This window comes from Magnusiomyces paraingens, assembly GCF_902498895.1.
Source record: "Magnusiomyces paraingens strain CBS 517.90 genome assembly, contig: contig2, whole genome shotgun sequence".
NCBI classification, from domain to species: domain Eukaryota; kingdom Fungi; phylum Ascomycota; class Dipodascomycetes; order Dipodascales; family Dipodascaceae; genus Magnusiomyces; species Magnusiomyces paraingens.
Genome location: NW_022474068.1, coordinates 1640762 through 1661615, shown reverse-complemented (window position 1 = coordinate 1661615; position 20854 = coordinate 1640762). Strand labels below are relative to the sequence as shown.

Sequence of the window (20854 nt, the reverse complement as noted above, 5' to 3'; positions counted from 1 at the left end):
TGGTGATGTAAGGAAGGCGACTTTTAAAAAAAAAAAAATTTTTTTTGGCGGTTTTTTGGCGTTAAATATAAACATTCACATGATTTTGTCATATGACTTACACGTGATTCTTTTTAAAAATGCCATCGTCATCAGTCAACTTTTCGGATTAAAAATGCTTGTTATCTTCAAGTTTCCCCCAGTTTTTTCACTTGATAAAATTGTTACTTTGCATTTCTTTTATTTTTTTTTCATATCACTAATTGATTGTATGTATATATATATTTTTTTTCTTGTTTTTTTTAAAAAAATTTACAAAATTCCCATTTACAGTTTACTTTTCTCAACTGTAAATGCCTTGAGTCAACAACTGGTACTGGTCATAAAGTCTTGTAGAAAAGCTACCAAAACTCTTTTGAATCAATGTATGATCAACAAATGAATCAACTTCAGAATCAGACATTTGAAGCTGGAAACGCTGGCGCAGCTGGTGAGCTGTTGCAGTACCAGACGCAAAACAAGGTAGTGTCGAGTCTCGCTGCATCATCTCCACAAGAATAATGATAGATTCAGCTTCCTTGCGAATGTCTTTAAATGCCTGGCGCACAAGCGACTTGAATAATACAAACGTTTCCGAGTCAGCACCACCCATGAGGTCAACATACTCATGAGTCAACTTGAATGGTGATGTTTCAAACCCAACACTTCCAGGAGAATTGGACAATAAAAAGCCAAAGTCAATGTGAACAATGTGACCAATGTTGTCAAGCAAAATGTTGCCATTGTGTCTGTCCTTGATTTGTAACAGATAGCAAATAACAGAGTATGCAGCAAGCGAGCGCACAAAGTTGTCCACAGCCTGCTCGTACTGAGGTGTACCAGCACCAAATGTCGTTTCAAAGTAGTGCTTCAATGACGGAATGACACTTTTGGCACTAGATGAAGAATTCTCCAAGGTGGTCGACATGGCTTTCTTGATAGAGTGAATACTCAACGCATTGGTTATAGTTTCCACAAGACCAGCAGAATTGTGTGTGATAAGAATGCGCATTCGCTTCACCCATACTCCAGTATTATTGCGCTCCCAGCACATTTGCATGGCTTGGATCAATTGACAAGCAAAAGCTTCCTGACGCAAATCTGATCCTGTCTTAACAATACACGAAAACAAATCCCAGCCAGGAAAATGACCATATGGGGAAGCCCTACGAATGCGCTCCTTTTTGGCCTTCCAGTCTTCTCCCAAGGAAAGTGGTGTTTTGTTATTACTGGCAGTAGACAAATTACGAGAATGCCTTTTCAATCGCCCACCGTTGTTGCTTGAAGTGCTACCACTGCTACCAGCTCTATCCGATGAATCATCATCAATGCCGGCAATAATCAAATCATTTTCCAGTTTGCGTTCGCCCGCAGCTCCAAGCATATTATTGGATTGGTAAACGGTGTGTTCTTCCATGCTCTGCATGCTTGAAATGATGCGACTCTTGATACGCTCAACCTCTTCCTTGGATAATTTGGCACCTCCCGCAGATTCAAGTTGGTTAATCATAACGGCGGCAGTACGCATGCGAGCCGCCAGTTCATCAATCTCGTCATTTTGAAAGTTTTGTAGTGGTGTCATGTAAGCTGGAGAAAAGGACAAGTCTGAAGATCTGGGGGAAGCAGTAAATCCATTGTTATTGTTGCTACTGCTGTTACGGCCGTTGCTGCTATTATTATTTTTGCCATAACTAAAATAGGAAGACCCTAAGGATGCCAAGGAAGAAAGAGAAGCAGATAATTGTGACATTGTGCGTTTATTATCATCAAATAAATCAATAACGGAAATGTCACCCATGTCGCTTTCCTCCTTGGGGACAATTTCGGAACGTGCCAGGCGGCTATTGCCGTCCCTTGAAGAAGACATCTTAGAAGAGGACGACGACGAAGGCAGAGACCAAGTGGATGGTGTGCGTTGTCTACTAAGTCTTGATTGGGGGGTAACGGTAGAAAACATATTTACATCTTCCGAGTTACGAGTAGACGAAGGGGCCGAAAAGGAGTGTTGGAAATCTCCCAGAACAGGGACAGAAAGGGTATCGAAGATGTGTCTTCTATTGACCTCCTGGTTAAGAATTGCTCTGTTTTTTTCCGAAGCTGGGTTAAAGTCGACATCGTTGCGAATATATTCAATAAGAAGGAGATATGGGACCCTTTCTGCAGAATTAAGCAAGACGGCTTCTGATGGGACAATTCTAATAAGACGGTTTTGTTTGGGGAGATCTCCTAGATGGAAATCATGAGGGTAAGAAGAAGTTGTTGCTGTTGTTGCTGTTGATGATGATGATGTCAAAGAACGGGTGGATGCAGCAGAAGAAACAGTATTGGAAAGAAGCAAGGGGATGTCTACTTCAGCTGGAAGATCTTTATTTAGCATTGCAATTTCCACACGAAGAGCCGAAAGACGAGCTTGTTTCGGAACTTGGGAGAGTTTGTTTGAAATCTTGTGGAGAGCATCCATAAACTGAGTTTCACAGTAAAAGTAGTTTGATTTAAGGACATTGACATTGCGAAGTTGGACCTGGTAAGATGGGGAAAGGATTGAGATTTCAGATTCGTTAGAGTTTCCTTCGAGAGTGGATTGGACAGTAGGGATTTTATTGTGGTAAATGTCATGGCGGTAATTGAGGTATGCTGGAAGGGAAAGGTCTGGAGATGTTGCATTGACGTCATAGTGGGCCGAGTATGGTTTTGAGCCTGGGTTGAGCTGGGAGGTACTTAAGGAGGTATGACGGGTGAGATTTGGAGGAGCGGAAGATGAGGTTGATGGAGAGGATGGAGATGAAGAAGAGACACTTCTACGGAAAGAATTTGAAGTTGGAGAAAAGACTGCAGAGCCAGCTTTGTGAGCTAGTTGAAAGATGAGAGATCGCTTCTTTTTGCCTTGGGAAACAACTAATGGTTTGATGTAGTCGACTGCACCCGGAAGACCTAACCCGGTGGCTAATGAGCCTGCCAGAACCAGTGCTGGGAGAGTATTTTCATTTATTTTATCGTCAGGAGGTAATCCAACGTTAAAGAGAACATGTTGAAGTTTAGCCATGAGACGTTGGCAAACAATGAAGCCATGTGATTCCGGTTCATCCGAAAGTTCTGTGAGATGGGCTTGAACTTGCCAAAAGATCTGTTACATTAGTTAGAATGAGTGAAAAAAAAAAAAAAAAAAAAAACATACAAGAACAGCAGAATGGGTAGAACGACTACATAGTTCTATGATGAGATCCTCAAGAGCCAAAGAGTCCGTTTTGATAGTAACATGAAGTTGGACTATTTGGGGGATGAAAAACTCAACATCTTCGTCTGGGTAATGACGAAGTTTTTGTGCGAGATAAAAGTGAATACCGATTTCATCAGCATAACGTTCCAAGTATGAGATGCAGTGGAAGAGTGTGAATTGAGGAGAGTCGATGAAGCGCAGAAGAAAGGAGTAACCTCCAGCAGTTGTGACTGAAATTGGGGCGTGAGTTATGTGAGTTGATGGTGAAGAAGTTGAAGAAGTTGAAGAATTTATTTGAGAGGATGATGAAGTTGGTTGTGGTTGTAGTTGTGAATTTGGATTTGGATTTGGATTTGATTGTGGATTTGAATTTGAAGTTGGATTTAGAGTATTAGAAGATGATTCCTGGAGACTCATAGTGATGCGATGTGATGTGATAGTATATTAAATATATATATTTGAATAAATATATATAGATAATAATAATGATAATAATAATAATAATAAAAATGTGTTGTTGATTTGTGTGGGTATTTCAAGTATATTTCAAGTATAATTTAATAATAATAATAAAATTTATGTGGAGGATGGTGATGATGATGTATATAGATCAGTTAAAGCAGGCTAGTTGGCACATAGTAATAAGAAATATAGTTTTTTTTTTTTTAAAACCCAAACAAAATAAAAATAAAAATAAAAATAAAACAAAACTCTTCTTTTACTTATATATACATATTCTAAATGAAGTAAAAAAAAAAAAAATTTAATTAATCAAGTCAGTTGTTGAAAACTGGCTATTATTTTTTTTTGGTTTTTTTAATGGTATGAAAATATATAAATAAATATATATATATATATTTATTTATTTATTTATTAGAGCTGCTGTCTGCTTGAAGGAGGCGGTTAGATGTTTTTTTTTTTTTTTTTTTTCAAGAATTGCTGTTGTTGCCAGTCTGGAATATTTATTAAATATTAACCCCAACCCTTTAATTATAGTTATCTTTGTATAATGTAACAAAGAACTGATAGTGTAACAAATGCCGCAATTGCCTGTTGCCTACGTGGAACTTTTAATCTATACTTGTCACGTGACTCACATGTAGAGTGGCTTATGGATATGTTATTTATAATTATAATTACAATTACAATTACACTTTCAATTACAATAATAATTACACTTTCAATTACATTTTATTTTTTATTTTTTATTAGTTAACTGCCCACCGCCTTCACCGCCACCACCACCAAAATGGCTGCTGCTTCACTACATTTTTTTCTTTTTATTTTTTTTATATTTATATTATATATTATATATATAAATATAATATTTTTTTCAGCAATTTTGTAAGCTTCTACAAGAGATATTTTTAGCACAGTAAGAAAACTGCCTTCCCCTCCCATCTGGCCAGTCAACTTTTGCTCGGAATAATCATCAACATCAGCATTAATAAAAGACCATCTATGTGTATACGTGAACCCTGAAACCTCCAAAAAAAAATAAAATAAAATAAAATAAAAAAAAAAAAAAAATTCAAAATCACCAAAATCATTAAAATCACTAAAATCACCAAAATCATTAAAATCATCAAAATCATTAAAAAAAAAATCCCAACTTTCTTCTCTCTCTTTTTTTTTTTTTTAATAATAATAAAGGTCTTTATTATCAACAATAATAACAACATATTCCATTTAAATATACAAAAGGACTATTTTTTTTTCTTCCCCTAAAAGATTCCCTCCTTCTTTTTTTTTTTATTGCACATAAACCTTCTTTCACAATGTTGAGCCCGCGACGCTTACACCTGGCTCTCTGCGCGCTACTGCTGCTAGCCTTTCTGAAATCTGCCCGATCACAAGTCGTTGCCGGTGCTGCTACAACAACAACGGTCGGTGTGGCCGCAACTACATCAACTACAAACACGTTGGCTACAGATACAACTACCTCGACTGCTGCTGGAGCAAACACTGAAACTTCATCAACAACAACCATTGGAGTCGTTGGCACAACTTCATCTTCACAAACAACAACCATTGGTGTTGTTGGCGTAACTACCTCATCTTCGCAAACTACAACTATCAATAACCTTTTTGCAACAACTTCATCAACACTAACAACCGATACATCATCTACAACCACTATAGGTGTTGTGGCCACCACTTCATCTTCTTCATCCATATCTTCAACAACCACTGTCGGTGTCGTAGCCACTACATCCTCTTCAACCACTGATACTCTTGCAACTACTTCTACTGATACCCTTGCAACTGCTTCAACTTCTTCAACTACTACTATTGGCGTTGTTGCTACAACCTCTTCTTCAACTACTCTCACTGATACAACCGCCTCAACTGCTACAACTGCATCCTCTCTTTCATCCGCTTCAACTGCATCCACTGCTTCAACTGCTACTGCCACATCTAGCTCTGGTGCTGTTGAATTCGAAGGCACTTGGTCCTCTAAGTCAAATTCCGTTTTTACTGGTCCTGTATGTTTGAGTTTTTTTTTTTAAAAAAAAAAATAAAAAAGTCTTTTGTCATACAAACTTTTTTTTTTCTTGTTTGTCTTATTTGTCTATTGGTTTTGCTAACTCAATAATACCTTGTTTATTTAGGACTTTTACGATCCCGTCGATGAACTTCTTATTGAACCTGCTCTTCCAGGAATCAGTTACAGTTTTACTTCAGATGGTTATTTCGAGCAAGCTCTTTATCGTGTCACAAGCAATGGTAAGTTTTCTTTTTTTTTTTCAATCCATTCCTTAAAAGTTGCCCCCTTGCATTCTAACCATACAAAATATCCAAAAAAAAAAAAATTAATAATAATAATACAACACACGTACACAATTTTTGAAATGTACTCACCATGTCTTAATCGTACATTTCTAGTTTTTGCTGAGTGTTGTTATTGTTATTATTTTTTTTTTGCTTTTTTGCTTTTTTGCTTTTTTGCTTTTTTTTTTTCCTATAGCCAAAAAACATGATTGTCCTTCTGCAGTTTTGATTTTCCAGCACGGTACCTGGGAAATGCTCGACAACAAGACCCTGATTCTTAACCCCTTTAAAGTCGACGGTCGCCAATTGTACTCCGATCCTTGCAACTCAACCACCTCTTCTTATACCCGTTACAACCAAACAATCACCTTCATCAAGTGGGCTGTTTATGTCGATCCTTACCGCGGCCAGTACCGTCTCGATCTTTACCAGTATGACGGCTCTCCATTGCCTCCCCTTTATCTCGCCTACAAACCTCCACAAATGCTCCCTACAATTACCATGAACCCTACCGCAGAATCCACTGGTGATTCCCAGGCTTCTGCAACTTCTAACACCGCCTCTGCTACTGCAACTAACTCGTCGCTCCGCAGAAGAATAAGACGGTCTTTGGAAAATAGAAATAAAACTCCTGCTGTCAAGAAGCAAAAGACTAATTACGATATGATTTGGTGGACTGGTATTGTTCTTATGGGTGTTGGAACAACAGGATTGTTTATCTTTTAATGAAAAAAAAAATAAATGGGGAAAGTTGTTAGAATTCCCAAAAAAAAAAATTGATGAAATGGGAATTTAATAAGGAAAATTTTTGAAAAAAAAATTAAATAAAATTTAAAAAATTTAAAAAATTTTAAAATCTAAAAATTCAAATAAAATAACTTGAAAAATCTTTTAATCACAGATTTATATACAGTCAACAATAAACTATACTATATTTTTTTTTAATAATAAACCAGTATCTATCTATTGTAAATTGGATCCACACATTAATGTTAACAAATGTATTACCAGCTTTAAAAGAGTTTTTAAAATTATATCATTTTTCTTTATTTATACAAATATCTTGCAAGTTCTTTTTCTTTTCTTTACTTTTTTTGTCTTTAACTTTTATTTTTACTTTTACTTTTAATATATCAATTTGTTTATTTTTTTTTCTCTTTTTTGTCTTTAATTATAATCCCATTTGAATCCCATTTGGTGGTTGTATTCATTTTCCCTCAATTCAATATTTATCTTCATCTCATTCCTATTCTTCTCCATTCCTCAAAACTTAAGCTTAAGCTTGACCTTAGGCAATTTGCTCTTCTTTCCCCCTCCCTTTCCTCCCCCGCTGCTTCCTCCACTCTCAATTCCAGACCCTGGCCCGCTGCCATCTGCAGGACTGGCTCCAGGTGGAAGACCTGGCGGTGGTGGAGGTGGTGGCATAGATGGTGGTGGGGGGGGAGGTCGTTGTGAATGAGGTGGTGGAGGAGGAGGTGGTCCCGGCGGCAACGGCGGTTTCGGACCAGAAGAAGAAGACGATGTCATCCGTTGAGGATGCGACGAAGATGAAAACGACTGGGGAGGTGGAGTCGCCGTAGGAGTGGACCCCGCTGACCCTGCTGATCCACCAGACAATGATGGAGATGGTGACAACACACCGCCACCTACTGAAGATGACGACTTAAGGCCCCGGTTAGAACCTCCATATCCACCAGTATGCTCCTTTTTAATCTTGATCGACAGTCCAGAACTCACACTGCCACTGGTCAAATTACCGTTGTTTCCTCCTAAACCGCCACCGCCACTGCTACTACTACTACTGCTGCTGCTGCTGCTGCCACTTTTCTGGTGCACACCATTCGTCGTCTTTCCTGGCATGCCCTCACCATGACCCCCACTACCAACGCCTCCAGGTGCAGGTGACGATTGCCGAGAAACTGGGCGCGATCCGGGTCGTGATCCTGGCCGTGACGATGGGCGACTACCTCCAGCTGCTGCTGAGCTCACCTTAAATGACTTGGCCAGCTTGAGTGTCGGATGCAACCCGCCAGGTCCCGGTGAAAGAGACCGGCCTCCTGGGTTTACAGAAGTGCCAATTGCCTCCACAGCTGAACGGATAGCCGCATGGTTTGCTGCATGGTTAGAATGACTTCCTCCAGTTCCACCAAGCGCACTACTACCCGTCCCATTTCCATTCCCACTAGCGCCACTGTTACTTCCTCCATTCCCGCCAATTTTCCGTGACTTGCCCTGAGGTGAAGGCACCGGTGACGGCGATGCAGAAAGCCGCGATGCAGATGTAATGGGTTTGAGCTTGTTGCTAATGGCAGAAGGCGGTAATGCCGCTTCCACAGATGAAGTAGGTGGAATACCATTGTTCTTCTTCCTGTTGTTGTTGGTTTTGAGAATGAGCTTTGGTCCCGAGGCTTTCTTCTTCACCCGAGACTCACTCTTGATCTTCGGGACCTTGGTCCCACTGCCACTTCCTGGATTTGAAGTTGCTGGCTCACCAGCTGGCGTAGTGTTGTTTGGTACGATTGTAGGCCCACTTGTAGAATTGGACGTTAGTGTTGGTGCGCTGCTGCTCGTATGCGGTGTAATAGCTCCAACCGGCTGAGCATTAGAATCAGCAGGCTCCTTTTTAATTGGCGTCGAGTTGGCATTAGAAGTATGGTCTGACGTCACCGCTGCTGTTGTTGTGGTTGTTATTGCTGCTGTTGCTGCTGCTGCTTCCATTTTAGCATTAATCAAAGCCAGACCAGCAGATCCAGCTTTGAGCTTGATAATCATTCTCTTCCTTCTCTGGCGTGGACTCTTAGTAACACCTTTACCAGTCGGTGGCTTTAATGTAGTAGCAGGTGTTGGCGGTGCTGCCACAGGCATCGCTAATATTGGTACAGATGCTGGTGTTGCCGCTGCCACTGTTGACGGTGCGGGTGCTGAAGTAGCTGGTGTAGGTGTAGGTGCTGTTGTTTTTGCAGGTGTTGCGGGTGTAACAGGTATTGATTTTTCAGCAGATTTTTCCACAGATGCTTGTGGAGTTGCTTGCGGAGTTGCAGGAGATACAATAGTTTCAGTCTTAATAGTCACAGCAGGCTTAGCCTTGGACTTAGGCCCTGGCTTCTTCTTCGATATAGAAAATGAAATCTTTGGCAAAGGCTTGAGTTCTTCCACAGGTGGCGCCGCCGCCGCCGGAGCCTTTACTTCTGGAATTGCCGGTGCAGCTGCAGAAACACTGGTTGCAGCTACTGAAGCTTTTGCTGCTGCTGGAGCAGGAGGAACCACAATTGGTCTATGTGACTCCGAAACACTACCACTCTTTTGCCTCGCCTTGGATTTAGGTGGAGCAAGGGTAATCGAAATCTTCGGAACAGACAAAGGCTCAGTAGGCTTGGTAACCGATGTCTCTGAAACAAGCGTAACATCCGATTCTTTCGGTGCAACAGGCACTGGCGGAAGAAGAGTTGGCGGTCGGGCTGCAGAAACCAGCTTAGCCTTAGCCTTTAATTTCGCTGCCGCCTTGTTAGCTATCTTTGAACGAGCAATTGCCTCTAACCGCTTGCGCTCTTCAATTACATTAACTCGCTTAATGACAATGTTAAAGTTATTTCTGCGCTGAGCAACCAACCGGACGATCCGTGGTGTAGGAAGCGTAATAGGGAATGAGTTTTTGGGGTCATCCAAAACAAAGCATATGTCAAGCAAATCTCGTTTATCCAGAATACTGACGCGCTTGCTAGCCAAAAGACGCATTATACCCTTTCGCAGTGCAAGATTGCTCTGTAGTTGTTTGCGAAGAAGAGTTTTAGCACCTTGAACAGTTGTACGCATTTGGGACGTTTGGCGCGCCTCTAAGGCAGACCCATCGTCAACAACCATGAATGGCGTAGATTCGTGTTTCTGGGGCTTAAAGTCGCCATAAAGTGCCAATCTACCAAGTGAATCATTTAATATTCTTAAAAGACCGCTTCGCATATCGGCTGCTTCGTCAAACTGAGCAGTAGTGAAAAAGTAATGAAGAATTGACTTGTCACTGATCCCTCCAAGATTTAAAAGAGAGCTGAAAGCTTGAAGGCGGACCAAGTTACTGTTTCCAGGCTTGGTATACTGAATCAAATCTTCAAACTTCACCGGAAGAAAGCCACCAATAGTCAGCCCTTGCTTTTGATTGATGATGGTAGTTGTGATGATATTGTGAGTAGAAGGAATCCAGCTGTCCATCCGCAGACATCTGTCAATCTCATCAATGGCCTTTTTGACAAACTCAAACTGCTCCACATCATTATTTATGAAACTTGTTGAGCCATCCTCAGCACTGAAAACCGCAAACGAGCTGACCATTGCGCTGATGAGATGTGAAATGTAATAAGAGTCGGAATATGTGTTGGATGTGTTGTCATTATAACGGAGTAAATCCATAATGAATTGCTGCATATCCTTAGGACATCGGCCAAAACTATTTCGAATTCGAGATAGTGCAAGAGGAATTGCCTTTTGTATGAAATACAAGCTAAAGTCGGAAAAATCATTGGCTTTAGGGATAAAGGAGTTTTCAAAACAAAAGAGAGTTTGAAAAGCCTTAGTTAGATGAAATTTTCCAATGAAATCAATTTCCTCAGTTGCACATAATGCAAGACAGCTGGCGGCTTCAGTGCGTATACCATGGAAGTAACGCTTATCCATCAAGGTTTTGGTGAAAAGTGAAGAGTATAGCTTTGAAGGTTTGTTTGCCGCAAAGTATCTTAAAGCATCGTATTGAGCAACAACATCACGATCTTGCTGGAGCTGAGAAGCAAACATGTAGTCAGGCTGGCCAATATGGAGTGTGCAAATCCACTCAAAATCAGTATCCACACGAATCCACTCAAAAGCTTCATTCATCATCCGCTCTTCTTCTTCTTTAGTCCATTCGGCTAATCGCCAAGCCTCGACCTCGCTTTCGCTCTGAAGCACATCACCAAGACAATGGAGCAAAACGCCATCGATTTCGCCGTCATCTCCTCCATCAAGGTTGTGGATATCAACATGCTCCTTATTCTTCTTGTTGCGCTTTAATCTCTTGTATTTGGTATTGTAGAGAATGTCTAGTTTAGTAAAGCCTTCTTGAAGATTGACAACGTGTTCATATGGAGAACCATCAGCTTCGTGAATTCTAATTGTCATAGGACCCTAAAATAGGAATTAGAAATTTAAATTGTACAAAAATCACTCTTTGCTAGACTTACTGTAAAAACAGGTTGGACTGGAAATTTTTCCAGACTTGGAATATCATGTCTTGCACGTTTAACAAAATCATTTTCTGAAAATCTAGGGAGAACAGTTTCTGAAGCTTGAACTTGGCGAATACCCATTTCAATAAACATGCGTTTCTTGTTAAATTTTTGCGTGACACGGAAAATAGGGTATCCTGAGCCATAAACCCATTGATTGAAAAACGAGTCCAGTTTGCTGTGACTGACTCGCTCGCAAACCTTTATGAAATGAGCTGTAGATAAGCAAGAGTTGGTTAGGTCTCCTGAGACCGATTGAATGAAGATTTTAGGAATGGCACGACTTAAACCAAGGGATTTTTCGGTTTTAGTCATTCTTCTGTCTAAAATAAATAAGACAACTGGTGCTTTCAAGCTAATGAATGAAAGATCTCTATGTGTTAAAGGGAAGTCAAAGTGGGGGTCTCCCAAAGGTGGCATGCCAATATCTTTATGGCAAATTTCTTCTGTACGCTTGCGAAGAATAAATCTATATTCGTTGCTTCCCATGAGTTTTCTAATAAAGCATTGAGCCATGTAGCCAGCGATTCCATTAGTCACCCAAATATCGTTCCACGATTTAGGTACTAGTGCAACACCAGACCACTGTGTTGCTAAAGCTTTACTTAGAATTTCTGGATTGACAAAAAGAGGTTCAATAACATCAGGAGGGTAAAGTAAAGAGTCATCACAAATGCAGACGCCAGCTGATGATGCATAAGGGGCTATTGGTTGACTGACGAAACAAAAAGACATAGAGTTGAAGGGGAAGGAGCCAAAATCTCTTGAAAAGTACTCCATTGTTTTGAACAAAAAAACGCATGTATTTTGAGCGTCATTTATTTTGTCTGGTAAAGCGTAAACGGTTAAAGGTATTTTATTTTCTTCATCTTCTTCGTCATCGCCGCTATTATCTTCATCATTGTCCCCGAGAGCTGGGTCTGATATTGAAACCGAGTCAAAGGGGCCAATTGCGAAACCAACATTTTGTGCACCCATAGGAGTTGAAATATCAAAGCATACAATCTTTCTATGAGGGTCAAATGGATGTGGAATTTCCTTTGGAGAATATTCGGCGCAAACTACTAAAATGTCTCGGTTTTCAGGGTCGTCAACTTCGTCGTCGTCATCTTCATTATTTGTGGCGTTATTACTGGAGTCTTCATTAGATGATTTAGTATTAGACATTTCAACGTCGCCGTCTATATCCTTTTTAGTCTTTGAGTCCCCGCCAAAGTGGGATTTGAAGTTGCTCATATCTGATATCCTTCGTGGGATGGATATTTCAAATTGCCATGAGCATTGGTCCCAAAACCCGTCAAAGCAAGGGACCCAACTAGAGGTGGCCAACCCTATTGGGTTATGAGTTGTGTATGCATGCCAATACTGTTTTTTGATCTTGCTGTTTTTACCTCCGACAAAGTTGAAGCCATTTACAGAGTCTTGGAGAGAGTAATCAATTTTGATGGTAAAGGAATTTAAAGTATCAGATCCATCAGGAGCTGGTGTGTTTGTTGAATTATGCGAGTTATTAGAGGATAGAATGATCTTTTGGAGAAGGTCTACTGGTAGTAATATAAACAAGTCTCCTGGAGGATATGGTGAAAGTTGAGTGTCAAGTTTTTTCCGTATTAATTCGGATTGTTGTGTGGTGAATTCTGGAGGAACTAGTGGGGAATTGGAGATTGGATTAGCCTCGTTACTAAGATAAAAAAGGGTTTTGACACCGTCAATCATGACATTTTGAATAACGCATCCTCGAGAATGAAGTTGAAGAAGTGTAGCAGCAATTCGTGGAAGAGCTTTTTCCGAGTTTTGTTGTCCAGCTGCAGACGGTGCAGATGATGTGTTGTTATTATTGTTGTGATTATTGCTGCCATGCGATGATGAGTCTTTAGATGATGTATTAGGTAGAATAGCGGTTACTGTGAGTTCCGTAGAACCATAAATAACGCGATGATATAGATCAACATCGATGGCGACTTTTTGGTGCACGACACTAAACAGTAAAGTTTTGTCAGACATGTCCCTGGGAGTTCATAACAAAGGTTAGTTGTCTAACATCTGGTATAGATGAAAATATATAAGGCGATGAAAATATATATATTTATATAGATGAGAACGATGAGCTGAATCTGTTGGTAGGGACAATGTCTAAATAGAGTGTCTGCAAGGGGAGGGATGGGATGTTGTTTTGTTAAGGTAAAACGAAGGTTGTGATATTAGTTGTGAAAAAAAATGTGGTGGTGGCCAAAAAAAATCAACAAAAATCAAAAATTCGAAAAAAAAAAAAAAACGCGGTGGTTAGCGTGGAATTTCTGGAGGTGCAAAAAAAAATTCATAGCGCGTTGCTTTATTATATAATGCTGAGTCATAGATGACACAAATAATGGAAGCCGTACTATTCCCAAGGCCAACAATATTGATGCACATTCCCAATCCCATTTAAATTTAGTCCTTTGCCATCTTTGCAAAACACCTTTGCAGCTCAGCAGATCCTCTTTAAATTCTCATTTCGAAAGAGAAAGGGAATAGATTTATTTTAGTCTTGTTTGCATGCCAGCACGTTTATAATGAGACCCAGTTCTCATTCAACAGGATGTTTTGCACTTTTCTTGCTGATTTGGGCATATCTGGCCATTGCCCAATCCAGCTCTTCTGTGTCTGCTACGGGTTCACTGGAACAAAAAAGCAGTTATACAAAATCAGCTAATTTGAGCATGTCAAAAGCAGAATTAGGAACATCAGACTCTAGTTTGTTATCATCTACAACATTAGCAGCGACTTCTAAGGACCCTGAAGATTCAGGGTCCAAGGCATTAACCCATACATTTAAAGCAACAGTCTCAGATTCGCATTATTCTTCTTCTTCTTCTTCTTCTTCTTCTTCTTCTTCTTCTTCTTATTCTACAAAGACTGCAAGCGAAAGTGAAGTTGTCGCAGCTGCTGCTGCCGCTGCTGTTGCTGAATCACTTAAAAAGAACACTTTTAAAAACTCCAAACTAAAATCTTTTGAAGAATGGAGGAAGGAGAACCTGGAAAAGTCCGGACAAAAAGATTATTATGATGACAATAAAGAGGGGGGTAACTCAGGATCATCCAACAACCGGAAACCAAAATCATCTAAATCCAAAACTAAATCCTCGAAATCTTCTTCTGGTGGGGCTGGAAGAGGAACAAACAGCGATATGGGAATGATTGATGAACTCGAGATTGACGTTAATATATTTGGTGGAGAAGATGAAGATGGTGTGGAATCCGTTAGCATAGACAAGCAATACAAGGACCGATTTAATTATGCCTCATTTGACTGTGCCGCAACCATTTTAAAAACCAATAAGGAAGCGAAAGGTGCATCCAACATTTTGGGAGAAAACAAGGACAGTTATATGCTCAACAAGTGCTCTGCTCCTAAAAAGTTTGTTATTGTTGAGCTTTGCCAGGATATTTTGGTTGATACCGTTGCAATTGGTACATATGAATTTTTCTCGTCCATGTTTCGCCACATTCGCATCTCTGTGGCAGACCGGTACCCCGTGCCGGAACATGATTGGAAGGTACTTGGAGAGTTTGAGGGGAAAAGCGTGAGAGACATGCAGTATTTCCACATTAAAAATCCATTAATTTGGGCGCGGTATATCCGGGTTGAGTTTTTGACACATTGGGGCCACGAGTATTACTGCCCCGTTACGGTGCTAAGAGTTTACGGAACTACAATGATGGAAGAGTACAAAAAGGCTGGGCAGTCTGGATCTTCAGGGAAGAAGATTGCTGTAGCGGGTGGTTCTAATACAGTTGCCAGTACTATTTCAGAAAAGCTTTTACAAGAGACTTTTAAAAGTGCACTGTCTTCATCAGATGAGGCTTCGGTTGATGTTTCAGAGCCTCATTCTATGCATATTGAGGAAGTGTCGACCAAGGAGTCGATTGATTTTAATGATACTCTAGATATTGAGGTGCACACGGATGGAAATCAAACGCATGATAACCATGAAAAAGATACCAATGAGCATGTGCAAGATTTGAGCACGCAGTCGCCTGACACACCCATGACGGCAGGTTCCGAAGAAAAGGATACAAGCAAGGTGACTGAGGATGTTCAAGTTATTTCTGAGACCGAGCTTGTTATACCGGTGGAAACGGTTGACGAGAGCCTGGAACAAGTACAGGTTATTGACAAAGATTTAAAAGAGCTGGATTGTTTATATATGGAGGCAGTTGGTAATGGTGTCAATGGATGTGTTTGCAATCCTCGCTCTAAAGAGCAGAGTGAGGCTTTAATGGGTTTAATGAATGAGTATAGCATATGTGATGCTGGTGATGAACCAGTACTTAAGAAATACCAAAATTTCACTAACACGCAAAGTCATACACAAAATTATGAAGATGATGACGAGGATGATGAATATGACGAAGATGATGATGAGTTTGATGACGACGAGTATGAGACGCCAGCAGCTACCCAGGAGTCAGTTTTCCAGACCATTATGAAACGTATTTCGCTGCTAGAGTCGAATGCAACGCTTTCAATGAAGTACATTGAGGCTCAAACACAAAGTCTTTTAGAGCAAGTTGTGATTTTAAATGCTGAGCACGATGCGCGAGTCAAACACTACATTTCGACGGTGAATGATAGCTTGACGCGCCAGCGCCATGCGCTTGACGAATTTCGCGGGAACGTTGTATCAGTGGTTGTCTCTGCGCTAAATGAGCAGCGTGAAGAGCGCCTAGCAGCTGAGCAACTTGTGAGCGAGCAACTGGTGTTACTTGCTAACGACCTTCGGCATCAAAAACAAATGGCGATACTGCAAGGTGTGGTCTTGTTGGTGGTGCTTATGTTTGTAATTGTAACGCGTGGGGCATCAATCGATGGGGCTGCAGCTACTGGTGCATTACCCTTAGGAGCAAGACGTGGAATGGGTGGTTTGCGGAACAGCCATGGGTCTCTTGAAGTGAATATAGCAAGAGGAGGAGAAATTCCACTACACCGTCAGACACTTAGGGTGAGGCGCAGTATGCGGAGAAAATCAATAAGTGCGCCTGCAGAGCTTGGCGATAGTAAGGATCGACATGGCCAGGATATTTTGGCAGTAGGGGGGTCCTTATCGCAGTCTCAGTCTCAAGGGTTTGAAGGCCCGGACCAGGGGTATTCTGAGTATGGGGACAGTGAAGAGGATGTTGATTCGAGTAGTATGGGCAGTCAGTCTGAGATTGAAAGTAGTGGGGATAATATGTTGGTACTTGGGCACAACACAGAAGATGACGATAATGACTATAGTTACACCAACAACGACATTGAGAGCTGGCGCAAGAAAATGTCTAAACAAGCATCAGGTGGTCGGTGGGTTGTATCGCCGTCATCACCGTCATCACCTCAGGAACTTGATTCAGAAGAAGACGAGCTAGGACATGAGACTGTGGGGTTGCCCCATAATACTAGCGAGGATCAAGTTTTAAGCAGTACAAGTACTGGTGCCACTAGTAAGAGTAGCAATGAAGATGGGGCTATTGATGATAGTGAATTGGAACATAAAAAAGGAAAAGATCATGGAGCTGCGGTGCTTGCAGGGATGATTCAAAGCCCCCTGGAACCCGTGGAGTTGTCAGTGTCTCCACATAATGTTTCCGATGAAAGCACCCCAGGAGGGCTTGAGACTATTCAGGAGCACAGCGTGTCGGGACAAGAGCATGAGGTTAGGAATATGTACGGGACTTTAGTTCAAGAGCAAGTAAAGTGAAATTAGGAGGGGATATTGTGTGATATAAGTTAAATATATTTATATATAAGTGTGTGATTTCATTCTATTTTATTTGTGCCATTAGCTGTTAATTAAATTATGAGACTAAAAGGGCTTTTAGTATGAACCTTTTTTATGGGTCGGTTTTTTTTTTTTTTTTTTTTGAAAATGAAAAATGACATGGAAATGTCAAACAGAGCAGGGGAAAAGTCTATGAAGTACCAATGGTTGATTTATTTTTTTATTTTTTTATTTATTTATTTATTTATTTATTTATTTATTTATTTATTTATTTATTTATAGAAGTACATATTGAGAAATTATTATGAATTGATTAAGAAAGAAAAGTGGTTTAATGGTGGAGTTTTTTTTAATTTTTTTTTTCATAAAACCCTGTTTTCATATCATCCTCATGAACTGGTTATTATTTTTTAAAATACTACTAGAAACAACCCTTGTGATCTTAATTCGGAGTTAATTCCTTGAAAAAGGATACAACAGGTCACAAGAAGTTTCAGGGTTCTTCGTTAAATTTGGTTATCAAAAGGCTTGCAAGTGTTTACGTTTATTTTTTTTTTTAAAACATCAAATAAGCCTCTCTTTATTGATGAGATTTGACGGGGGGTTTCTTTTTTTTTTAATTCTAAAGATATTCTCAAAATAGAAAATTCTTTTGCCCAGGATTTCCTATCCATCAATTACGTTTAGAGATAAAAAAAAATCCTTTTGGACTTGTGAAGATTAACCTGGTCAATTTTTTTTTTCTTTTGTTTCATACTGGGATATTGATCTATTAAACATTCACTATAAAGATCACCTTTAAACCCTTCTTCATATAGGTGAAACAGAAGAATCAAGCAAAAAAAAATTTAAAAATTAAAAATTAAAAAAAATTTAAAAAAATTAAAAAAAAACACCTCCTCCTGGAGATCCTTCTTTCTTCTCCATAATGGTGATAATCAAATCATGACTTGACTTCTATAGATATACAAATATTTAGCCTCATAAACTGATACACACGCCCAAATTTTCATTAATGGACACTGCAGATGAAACTTTTTAGGAGACTGATATTCCAGTTACACAGTTTCACAAACTTTTTTTTTAATTTCATATATTTACACTGTTAATAATGATAATGATACTACTGTTACACTTTAGTCTTTTTGAAAAAAAAATTTATCTTTAATCATGCACCATTTTTTTTTTTCATTTCTCTTACTGATCCTTCTTTTCTGCAGTCTTATTGCTTTCAATACGAGCACGAATGGCTGCCAGACGCTCAGGCAGCAAAGGGTGGCTGTAGTGGTAAGCACTGTAAAGAGGATCAGAACGTGCAGAGCTCTTGTTTTCCTTAAAAAGAGTGACAAGTCCGGAGCTGAGATCCTCACCCATGCCCAGATCAGTAGCATACTCATCGGCTTCGTACTCGTGCTTGCGGGAAAGCAAGTTAGAGCCAAAAGTGGTGAAGAATTCAAGAGGCTTTAGAATGTCAAGGAAAAGAATAAAGCCAATGATAATGGGAAGGTTATTGCGGTCAGCAAAGAGAGAAGTTGGGGAAGTGGTATCAAAGCCAAAAGATTCATAAAAGGACTTGTTGCGGAAAAAGGCAGAGAAGAGGAAGAAGATGAGAGAAAGATTGCCCTGAAGAACAACAAGAGTCTTTGCAAGATGGTTTTTAGCCCAATGGCCAATTTCGTGGCCAATGACGGCAACAATCTCCTCATCAGAGGAAGCCTGCTCAATCAGGGTATCGAAAAGAACAATGCGCTTGCTCCATGGGAGACCAGTAAAGAAAGCATTGGAGTGGGAGGAACGCTTGGAGCCATCAATGACAAAGAGCTTAGAGAGGGGGAAAGAAAGGGACTTGGCAAGGTCCTCAATTTTAGTCTTGAGTGAGCCATCTTCGAGGGGAGTAAACTTGTTAAAGAGGGGCATAATGACGATCGGAGCAATGGTCATCATGAAGATCTGGACAACAAAGAAGAAAGACCAAACGTAGAGGAAGAAAGCATCACCAAAGTATTCGATAATCTTAACAAAGCCGAGAATGATGGGGGTACCAATGGCAAACGAGAGAACCTGTGTCTTAAGGAAATCTGTAAAGAACAGAACTTTAGTCTGCTTGTTGAAACCAAATTTTTCCTCAATCACAAATGTAGAGTAGTAACTGAGCGGGAGAGAGATAATAGACGAGAGAACCTGGAGAGCAAGGAAGGTGACGACAGACTGTGGGGTAGGGCTGGCAAACCACTTCAAAAAACCAAACTTGACGGCGTAGGTAGAGATGAATTGACCGGTAGCATAGTAGAGTTTAGGTAAAACGTTGAACTTGAGAAAGGCGACATTGGTGATAAAGCTGTAAGCACCAGTGAAGATGGAAAACCGCTGCTTGGTAAGTTGATACCTTTGAGTCTTGAAGAAGGTCTCTTCATCACCATCCTCAGGGGTTTGGGGCTTGTCATTCTTGAGGAAGTTGTATTGGCGAATGTTAAGGTACGTGTCGAATGCAAATTGGCCAGCAGTAAAGGCAACAACAAGGCCTTTCCAGTTAAAGCCAGGAATTTCAGCCACGGTTGCAAGTTTCTAAAAAAAATAATAATAATAAATGAATTAGCAACATAATTGATTAATTGACGTTAAATACATACGCTGAAGAAGTCCATTATGGATGAATTGGTAGAGAGGAATGAGGGGTGTAAAAGGGGGAATGGTGATGGTTGTAATGTTGGTGGTAGTGGCAAAAATATTCTAAAATTGCAACATGCGACATACATGTAAAAAAAAAAAAAACTAAATTGTGTTTCTTAAGAAATTTCAAAATGTTTTCTTAGTCATATATTAGTCATTTATCAATTTAATCTTATCTGATCTTAATCATGTGATTTACATACCCCGTCATTTTATCAAAATCATATGTTTAGAAGCCCGTTTCCGTGCGTTGGAATTAGTAATTATTTCTTTTTTTTTTTTTTGCTTAAATACAACCATAGCTTTGGCTCTCTTTTTTCCTTCTCTTCAAACAAACATCTTTTTATCATTTTATTTTTATTTTTTTTTTTTTTTTTTAAAAAACTTCAAAATGTAAGTGTCAAAGAAAGACTCAATTATAAAGAATCCTCTTCCATAAAATGATGAAAACTTTTTGTCATCCTTAAAATGAGTTGCTGGCCTTGACTTTTCGTATCGTTGCACTGCCGCAACTGAGATTACTTTTATTATCGCTGAAAACACACGAATGAAGAAATTCCCTCCAATTCAATTCATACCATTTGCAAATGACCTCTCTATTTAATTGACTAACAAGTCTCTCTCTATACATATCTCTCTTTCAATAGGCCAATTCTTTCTACTCTTGCAACTGCTGCTCCATACCACCTTTTACTCTACTCGCTCGTGTTTGGCACGACCACTTTCCAGAGTTTTTATAACGGCATTGTTGCCTTCAAGACTCTTCCATATGAACACTTTAGTGCTCTGCAGTCAAAGATTTTTCCTCCCTACTTTGCCTTCCAAACTGCTGCTGCCGTTGTTTTGTTACTGACTCCTCCGGTGTCATTTGCTTCGAGCATTGTTTTGGCCAAAAACCTGTCTTTGGGGATTGCAGCTGTGGGAGGTGCTGCAAATACCTTTTACTTTGGACCTCAGAGCCGTGTGGTAATGGCCAAGCGCCGTGAACAGGTTGCAATTGAGGGCAAGCCCCACAATGACCCGACTGCGTCTGAGACCATGAAGAAGATCAACAAGGAGTTTGGTAAGATCCATGGACTCAGTGTTTTGTTCAACCTGGGCACCTTTCTTGGTCTTGCTGCCTACGGTGTGATTTTGAGTGATGGGTTTTTGTCGCTGGCCGCCAAATCTTTGAAATAAGAGTTCAA

The 20854-nt window shown here is 40.0% G+C and overlaps 6 protein-coding genes across 6 annotated transcripts; 3 read left to right on the top strand and 3 right to left on the bottom strand.

Moving 5' to 3' along the window:
• Positions 1 to 322: 322 nt before the first annotated feature.
• Positions 323 to 3652, bottom strand: SAPINGB_P002260 (uncharacterized protein; the record flags this gene model as incomplete). The annotated part of the gene is made up of 2 exons (XM_031996979.1): positions 323 to 3142; positions 3194 to 3652. 2 exons carry the CDS (start codon positions 3650 to 3652, stop codon positions 323 to 325), a joined length of 3279 nt encoding a protein of 1092 aa, XP_031852870.1.
• A 1361-nt stretch (positions 3653 to 5013) lies between these two features.
• SAPINGB_P002259 (uncharacterized protein) lies at positions 5014 to 6733 on the top strand (the record flags this gene model as incomplete). The annotated part of the gene is made up of 3 exons (XM_031996978.1): positions 5014 to 5721; positions 5848 to 5962; positions 6204 to 6733. 3 exons carry the CDS (start codon positions 5014 to 5016, stop codon positions 6731 to 6733), a joined length of 1353 nt encoding a protein of 450 aa, XP_031852869.1.
• A 537-nt stretch (positions 6734 to 7270) lies between these two features.
• SAPINGB_P002258 (uncharacterized protein) lies at positions 7271 to 13263 on the bottom strand (the record flags this gene model as incomplete). The annotated part of the gene is made up of 2 exons (XM_031996977.1): positions 7271 to 11158; positions 11215 to 13263. 2 exons carry the CDS (start codon positions 13261 to 13263, stop codon positions 7271 to 7273), a joined length of 5937 nt encoding a protein of 1978 aa, XP_031852868.1.
• Positions 13264 to 13811: 548 nt separating this feature from the next.
• SAPINGB_P002257 (uncharacterized protein) lies at positions 13812 to 16976 on the top strand (the record flags this gene model as incomplete). The annotated part of the gene is made up of 1 exon (XM_031996976.1): positions 13812 to 16976. One exon carries the CDS (start codon positions 13812 to 13814, stop codon positions 16974 to 16976), a length of 3165 nt encoding a protein of 1054 aa, XP_031852867.1.
• A 1218-nt stretch (positions 16977 to 18194) lies between these two features.
• SAPINGB_P002256 (uncharacterized protein) lies at positions 18195 to 19642 on the bottom strand (the record flags this gene model as incomplete). The annotated part of the gene is made up of 2 exons (XM_031996975.1): positions 18195 to 19562; positions 19628 to 19642. 2 exons carry the CDS (start codon positions 19640 to 19642, stop codon positions 18195 to 18197), a joined length of 1383 nt encoding a protein of 460 aa, XP_031852866.1.
• A 250-nt stretch (positions 19643 to 19892) lies between these two features.
• On the top strand, positions 19893 to 20846 carry SAPINGB_P002255 (uncharacterized protein; the record flags this gene model as incomplete). The annotated part of the gene is made up of 2 exons (XM_031996974.1): positions 19893 to 19912; positions 20315 to 20846. The coding sequence occupies 2 exons, from the start codon at positions 19893 to 19895 to the stop codon at positions 20844 to 20846; spliced, it is 552 nt and encodes a 183-aa protein (XP_031852865.1).
• Between the last annotated feature and the right edge of the window lie 8 nt (positions 20847 to 20854).